The sequence below is a fragment of the Ranitomeya variabilis genome, chromosome 6 (assembly GCF_051348905.1).
Source record: "Ranitomeya variabilis isolate aRanVar5 chromosome 6, aRanVar5.hap1, whole genome shotgun sequence".
Lineage (NCBI taxonomy): Eukaryota > Metazoa > Chordata > Amphibia > Anura > Dendrobatidae > Ranitomeya > Ranitomeya variabilis.
This window is the reverse complement of record NC_135237.1, coordinates 267550103-267558861: the sequence shown is the minus strand read 5'-3', so window position 1 is coordinate 267558861 and position 8759 is coordinate 267550103. Positions and strand designations below refer to the sequence as shown.

The 8759-nt window shown below is 41.1% G+C and overlaps 1 protein-coding gene across 1 annotated transcript in view; it reads right to left on the bottom strand.

Moving 5' to 3' along the window:
- Positions 1 to 5018: 5018 nt before the first annotated feature.
- Positions 5019 to 8759, bottom strand: part of ADAMTS16 (ADAM metallopeptidase with thrombospondin type 1 motif 16) — a 370445-nt gene continuing 366704 nt past the window's right edge. The window contains exons 22-23 of the mRNA XM_077269610.1: positions 7131 to 7275; positions 5019 to 6135 (exon numbers count right to left, since the gene is read on the bottom strand). Coding sequence (XP_077125725.1) covers positions 6020 to 6135; positions 7131 to 7275 — 261 coding nt within the window. The 3' untranslated portion in view covers positions 5019 to 6019. The remainder of the gene's footprint in view (positions 6136 to 7130; positions 7276 to 8759) is intronic.

Here is an 8759-nt window from a genome sequence, read left to right as displayed (position 1 = left end):
ATTACCAACCTGAAAGAAAAAAATAGATAGAACAAATGTATAAAAGTATACAAGGCGGTGACAGAGAAAGCAAATTACGTGACAGAGAGGCTTTCTGGATTTATCTATTGAACACCAGAGTGCCTACAGGGTTAAATCTCAGAAAAGAGATGATGTTGCACTATTAATATTTTACTATTGTTTTTGCATTTTGTATTTTTTTTTTTTTTTGGCTTCTTTTCTGGAATAGTTGTGCAGCTATTTGTAAGCAGCTTTTTCCAAATTTTAAATATGGAAATAAATTTGATGACTTTTTACTCCGGAGCTGGATTTTCTTCTTACTTACCTGGCAGATGACGTTGGGCGGTGGCGTTTTCCTTGCTCGGATGTTTCTGTGGACTTTCATGGATTTGCTGATGGGGGTGAGCTGAAACACAACTTTTTTTTTTTTTACTGCTCACGAATCCCCTACATCAGAGGTGTCAAACTGCATTCCTCGAGGGCCGCCAACAGGTCATGTTTTCAGGATTTCCTTGTATTGCACAGGTGATAATTTAATCACCTGCACAGAATGATTCCAGCACCTTGTGGAATGCTAAGGAAATCCTGAAAACATGACCTGTTGGCGGCCCTCGAGGAATGCAGTTTGACACCTCTGCCCTACATGACTTGCGATCACCAGAGTATTTATCTGTCAGCGGGAGGCGGGATAAGGTTGGAACAGGGGTGGCAGTGGACAAACTTGCTGCAGCCACGCTAGCAGCCTGAACAGCTACTGTGGTAACATCCACAGCTGAGGTTGTACGCTCGAGAGCCACCAACCTGCCATCCAGCTGCTGGATGTACCACTGCAGTGGCTGTTCGTCCGCCAGTACTAGCCAGACCCTGGCGCTAGTATAATGTTACGGCTGGCGAAATGCACCGAATAGATTAAAGATGGTAAAGGTGCATTCGCAGTCCGGGGTCCACCGTGCAGAGATGGAACCTGCTGCTAAGTAATGGTGGCACTATATGGCGGTACTACACCTGAGTAAATTTGGTTTCAGACACCCAGTAAGAACTAAAGTGAACTCTGTTGCTTCACAGAATCACAGTGAAACAAATGAAACGCTGTGCCCTGTTAGCGAACACAGGATGCAGCAGATGAACACAAGTGGGATCCCTGAGACTCACCCCCACTAAGCTGGTGATTGATCCCGCTCTGACCCTCTGTGGCTTTTCAGCCCGCGCCTGAGGATGCTCCAATTCAGAAGCAGAGATCAAGCGGGAGTTCCCACCCTACACTGACCAGTTGTCAGGATAAATTAAGATTACAGCACAGAGTGTGTGCAGTGCCGTGCAGGCAGACACTGCTGGTTAGACGCAGTACAGATCATGCTCTAGTGTAGGATAGCACTGTCAGGCGCTAGGTAGCTCCAACATTCGCGAACATTCAACACAAGGAAAGGAAATTATTAAGGCCGGAGGAGAATGGGAGATCGCAGTGGACATGGCTCAAGATTCCTCCTGTGCAGCGGCGGGAACTCGACTCCTAACAGATAGGTGTCTTATTGACATCTCTCCATTATGAACCAGGCTTAATGTCACCTTACAGTAGCAAGTTGAGATTAACCCCTTATTACCCCATATGCCAATGCCACAGGGCAGTGGGAAGAGAGAGGCTAAGTGCCAGAATAGGCACATCTTACAGATGCGCCTTTTCTGGGGTGGCTGGGGGCAGATGTTTTTAGCGAGGTGGGGCCAATAACCATGGTCCCTCTCTAGGATATTAATATCTGCCCTCATTTACTGGCTTTCCCTCTCTGGCGGAGAAAATTGCGTAGGAGCCCATGCCATTATTTTTTTCCGTGAATTAACCCTTTAATTTAACACCTACAGCTCCCAAATTTTACACACAAACACTTCTAACATTATTAGAGAGGGATATGTAAAAATCTAATGGATATGAAATGGCTTACTGTATGTAAACCATGGCTCATATCCTGTTGGGTTCGGTAGTGATTTAGCAAAAGCTGAGCTCTGTATTAAATATAAATATATATATGTGTCTCACTGACAACACTGTTTGACAATCAATTTCACATGAGTGGTTCTGCAGGTGGGGACCACAAACCACATTTCAGTACCAATGCTTTCTGGCTGATGTTTTGGTCAATTTTGAATGTGGGTTGCACTTTCATACTCATGGTAGTATGAGACAAACTCTAGAACCCACACAAGTGGCTCAGGTAGTGCAGCTCATCCAGGATGGCACATCATTGCGAGCTGTGGCAAGAAGGTTTTCTGTATCTGTCAGCGTAGTGTCCAGAGGCTGGAGGCGCTAACAGGAGACAGGACAGTACATCAGGAGATGTTTAGGGGGCCATAGGAGGGCAACAACCCAGCAGCAGGACCGCTACCTCAGCCTTTGTGCAAGGAGGAACAGGAGGAGCACTGCCAGAGCCCTGCAAAATGACCTCCAAAAGGCCACAAATGTGCATGTGTCTGCACAAACGGTTAGAAACCGACTCCATGTGGATGGCCTGAGTGCACAATGTCCACAGATGGGGGTTGTGCTCACAGCCCAACACTGTGCAGGATGCTTGGCATTTGCCACAGAACACCAGGATTGGCAAAGTAGCCACTGGAGCCCTGTGCTCTTCACAGATGAAAGCAGGTTCACACTGAGCCCATGTGACAGACGTGACAGAGTCTGGAGACGCCATGGAGAGTGGTCTGCTGCCTGCAACATCCTTCAGCATGACCGGTTTGGCAGTGGGTCTGCAATAGTGTGGGGTGGCATTTTTTTGGAGGGCTGCACAGCCCTCCATGTTCTCACCAGAGGTAGCCTGACTGCCATTAGTTACCAAGATAAGATCCTCAGACCCCTTGTGAGACCATATGCTGGTGCGGTTGGCCCTGGATTCCTCCTAATGCAGGACAATGCCAGACCTCATGTGGCTGGAGCATGTCAGCAGTTTCTGAAAGATGAAGGCATTGAAGCTATGGACTTGCTCGCCCATTCCCCAGACCTGAATCCGATTGAACACATCTGGGACATCATGTCTCGCACCATCCACCAACGTTGCACCACAGACTATCCAGGAGTTGGTGGATGTTTTAGTCCAGGTCTGGGAGGAGATCCCTCAGGGGACCATCCCCCACCACATCAGGAGAATGTCCAGGCATTGTAGGGAGGTCATACAGGCACGTGGAGGCCTCACACTCACACAACACAACATAATTTCCTTATCTTGAGGCATCTCCACTGAAGTTGGACCAGCCTATAATTTGATTTTCCACTTTGATTTTGAGTATCATTCCAAATCCAGATCTCCATGGGATATTAGTTTTGATTTACATTGATTTACATTGATCATTTTTATGTTTTATTGTTCACAACACATTCCACTATGTAATGAATAAAGATTTACAACTGAAATATTTCATTCAGTGATATCTAGGATGTGGTATTTTAGTGTTTTCTTTATTTTTTTGAGCAGTGTATATAGACTATATATATGTTTTCAAGAATATTTGAGCCCATAGATCCATTATATGTCTATTTTGAAGCCAGCGAGAAAATCTCGCCATACAGATGTCATGCGGATGCCATACGGATGACACACGGATATGTTTTGGAGAAAAAAATCGCATCCTCGCACTGTGCACGATTAACTGTTCATGAAACATTTGTGTGATTCTTGTCCATGTAAAAGGGACCGATTTTTTATACATTGTGTGTGACGCCAGCCTAACAGTCAAACTTTTACTAAACATTCCAAGCTCATCAGGTGGGAACAAGTTAGATAAGAGTAAGGAAGTGCAAATTGCTGTGTCCTTGGTACAACTCTTCTTCTGTCTTGCCACCCGTTCGTTCTGGATTACCCTTAAGCACACTGTCTCCATCAGCCTCAGGGATTTTTTTGTCCACTCTGACAGTATACCCAGGACCAACCACTTGTCCCCCATGTAATTTCATATCCATTGATCTCATGATCTCAGAATAACAGACCCACGCTGTGGTACTTATGCTCTGGATGCTGTTGGACTGTCCATCAGGAAACTCCGCTTTGTCTCCCATTGCCTCTAATGGTTGGCCCATGCTGTCCCTAGCAACCCACCCCACCTGAACTAGAACTCCACTATACACTTCACTCACACTCTACTCTCTCTAACCAGGAAATGTCCTTTTTTTGTCAGCACTAGTGGCCACCCACCGGGCTAATCCTATTCTTACCAATTTCCTATCTTTCATGCTAAAACTACGTATCCTTATTCTATATCCTATGCGGTTCTTAACTTATCCTTATGCTATACTTACATTATGCATTAACACCTTATATACTGTACATTACCATCATACATTAGATACACATTACTTTTACATATAAAAACGCACAATGGTATTCACATAGTGTGTATGTCGTCTTCAGGGGCAGGAACAGGGTAAGACAGTCCACATTCCTACATATACAGTAAATGGAAATCTCTTACTGGACAAGATTGTGCTGTTAAATGCACAAATAAAATACATGTTTACGGTAGCATAACAATAGTTGTGTTGTCTATGTATTTTGTCATTATTTATATTAGTTAAAGTGGTTTTCTCACAGACAAAGTACATTTTAATCAATAGATCTTGGAAAAAAATAAGCTCCCAAATATAGGTGTTTACCAAAAATTGTTCCTGTGCTGAAATAATCTTATAAATGTGCCCCTGCTGTGCAGAGTATAATTTTTTAACACATCCAATTTTGTGGAGCTTATTATTATTCCATGATCCATTAAGTAAAATTTACTTAATGGATCTTTAATGAACGATGTCCCCTAGAAGATTAACGAAGGTGGCCATGCTGGGTGTACAGTTACTAGATGTTGGTCTAATCATACTTAGTGCCCCATTGACTGCCATATTGCGCTAAACATTTTGGCACCAGCATTTATTTGAAGGAAGCAGTAATCTCATCGCATTACACAATGGTCATAATTTTTTTTTAACTTGCAGCTTATGTAGTTAATATTCAACCAATGCTAATTCTAAAACATCAAAACAAATATTTTCATTAAAAAAGTTTATTAAAAAAAAGTTCATAAATATTTAACAATAAACTTAACATGATGTAACCATTGTAGAAGTATTGATAACAGTTGTTTGCTGCTATCATCTCCAGTACAATAAGTATTAGTAAGAACTGTAGCACCAAAACTGTAATCCAGTTTTTTTCCACATTACAATATGTACTTTTTGATTTGATAATAAATACTGTAATTTAGTGTAAAAGAGCCTATTATTGTTATTATTAAGCTGTGATATAATGACTGTATTTAGTACCTTTACAGTGACAAGTTACACATTGTTATTTGTAAGGACCTGATGGTTACTTTTTAATTATGGAAAAGCTGAAAAAGAAGCACCTTAAAAATATGTTATAATAGAGGACTAGACATTGCCAGTGTAGTCTATGCAAAATGCTAGCACCAATAGAAAACACTGGCTAAAGCAGAAGGCGAGAAATCGTATCTGCCCAGTCCGGATTTACAGTGGAAGGATGTCTAAGTACTGAACGCAATCAGTTTTACAATGCAGTTGGGTTTTACAGCAGGTGATAAACTCCACAGAGCTGACATTTCTTTATGAGCACTTGAAGCCAGCTGTCGGAAGTGCTCCGTAATGACAACTTGGAAGGGAACGCTGACTGATGGAACACAAATGTTCTCGTAAGCTCTAACCTCCACACAACACAGTGAGGTAAGATTAGCCATCAAATTTGTTCTGCACCGATTTCACGCAGCTCTCAATGCTAAAATTACACGTTTCCATGTGCTATCCAGCATGAAATGACCAGTTACCCAGTGACTTGTAGACATTGGAAACTTGTGTACAGTATTGGATTCCATATAAATTCTGTTTTCCGCACACCCCAATACTATATTGGTTGCAAATTCTTTCAATATAAGTATTGTATCAGACATTTGTGGACTTAGACGCAATACTGACAGCACCTTGGATAAGCTTCAGATATTTGTTGTGTCCGGTATTCCCTATAGTCTTTTTGCCCTATAGTTTTGATTTGGAGCAAGATCTGCAGCATTGGGTTCCGTAGTATTTGTGACCACATACTCCATGTTGGGGTACCAAATGACACCAGTTGTAATAATCCTTGCAGAACACATCTGTAAATAAAGCAAGAGTTTTATTTTTTTTAATGGCATATCACATTAAGGATGAAATATGTAATTTACAGTTGTACAGAGAAAGCTGGTGTCTTTGGATTTTTCCATTATTGACCCATGATGATCTATCTTTACTATTAAAGCGTTTGACCTTGCTTAGGATCAGCCAGAGTTGTAGAGATGAGAGATGGGACACTACAAATAACACATGACTGCCTTTTAAAGTTGAGTAATTCTGGCGAGATTTAAATTCAAATTGTGGTTATTTTACCAGGAAATTTGATCTGCAGCAAATTTATTATCTTTAAATTCAACGTGCCTTATTATGCACTGGGGTTTTGGAGAGACCCCAAGGCATAATAAATGTAAGATGAAGAAATTTAAAAAATTACTCACCGCTCACCTCCACTACTCACTGTCCCCTGTACAAACCTTGTCCCATCTTTGTACCGCCGCAGCGTGCTGCATCACCACATTAGGCCAAGACGTCTAGCCTCATGTAGGAGTAGGATGATCCTGTACATGGACATCCAGGATCTAGTCATGGCTGAAAGTCCCAGGTCTCTTGACAATGCAGCATGCAGCAGTAAGAAGATGTGCCGAGGATCGTGGGAGGGAGAGTGAGCAGTGGAATTGGGTGGAGAGGTGGGTGGCGAAGCACAAAACAAAAAATCTGCATTCTGGAAAATACACATTTTTGTAAAAATTCACTTAATTCAATTCCACTTGAGTAAATTCGCCCAACTCTATTGGTGATTAATTTGGATTGGCACGAAATACCACGCTACCTTTGTAGGTGCTGCCCTCTGCTCCCCCTGTGATAACAGCAGACTGTAGTATGTTATCCAGAAAATACACAAACTGTTGTATGTCAGTCAGTTTTGCTGCCAACACTCTGTAAAGTGATAGTATAGTAATAATAGATGTATGTTATGTTTCCGCTACTTCTATAAGGTAGTGTAATAGTAGAAGCTATAATGACATCCACTTCGTACCTTTTTTTTCTAGAGGACAAAATTCAGTGTTGCAGGCTTGTGAAGATATAGGTTTTTGACCGGCAAGGCAACCACTAGAAGGATGTCCATGAATAAGACACTGGACTGTTCGTTCCTGGATTCCTCCTCCACAACTTACTGAGCACTGAAAGATCAGAAATACTTCAATCACACCAGTGAAAGAAAAGAATCATCTGCAGCACCAGAATTCTCAGAAGTTATACCTTCTTTGCCATATAATAATGACTACTGAACCTGCAGCGCTTTTAGCTTACTATTAAGAACAATTTCATGAATATGAGGATATTAATAATATTGTTTATGCAATGTTACTGTGTTAGGCTAGTTTCACATTTGCGTTTAAATCCGCAGCATTTAAACCGCATCCGTAAGTGGTGGAAAAAATGCATATAAACGCGTAAAAACGCGGCATTTTTTTTTATGCATGCGTTGACGCATGCTGTTAAAAAACGCCGCATTTGTACGCGTTTACATTCGTTTTTTTCTGCGTTTCATTTGCGTTTATGGTGCGCATGATGAGAAATTTCACAAGAGAAAAATCAAGCCGGTAATTCAGCGCGGTGTACAGTAAAATCACACTGACAGGTTAGAATAGAGTAGATATATACACATAGAATAGGTATATATACATATATATATATACAGTCATATGAAAACGTTTGGCACCCCTATTAATCTTAAGCTTAATGTTTTATAAAAATTGTTTTTTTTGCAACAGCTATTTCAGTTTCATATATCTAATAACTGTTGGACACAGTAATGTTTCTGCCTTGAAATGAGGTTTATTATACTAACAGAAAATGTGCAATCTGCATTCAAACTAAATTTGACAGGTGCATAAGTATGGGCACCCTTATCATTTTCTTGTTTAAAATACTCCTACCTACTTTTTACTGACTTACTAAAGCACTTTTTTTGGTTTTGTAACCTCATTGAGCTTTGAACTTCATAGCCAGGTGTATGCAATCATGAGAAAAGCTACTTAACCCCTTCACCCCCGGAGCTTTTTCCGTTTTTCCGTTTTCGTTTTTCGCTCCCCTCCTTCCCAGAGCCATAACTTTTTTATTTTTCCGTCAATTTGGCCATGTGAGGGCTTATTTTTTGCGGGATGAGTTGTACTTTTGAACGACATCATTGGTTTTACCATGTCGTGTACTAGAAAATGGGAAAAAAATTCCAAGTGGAGTGAAATTGCAAAAAAAGTGCAATCCCACACTTGTTTTTTGCTTGCCTATTTTGCTAGGTTCACTAAATGCTAAAACTGACCTGCCATTATGATTCTCCAGGTCAGTACGAGTTCATAGACACCTAACATGACTAGGTTATTTTTCACCTAAGTGGTGAAAAAAAATTCCAAACTTTGCAAAAAACAAAACAAAACAAAATTGCGCCATTTTCCGATACTCGTAGCGTCTCCATTTTTCGTGATCTGGGGTTAGGTGAGGGCTTATTTTTTGCGTGCCGAGCTGGCATTTTTAATGATAGCATTTTGGTGCAGATACGTTCTTTTGATCGCCCGTTATTGCATTTTAATGCAATGTCGTGGCGACCAAAAAAACGTAAATCTGGCGTTTCGATTTTTTTTCTCATTACGCCGTTTAGCGATCA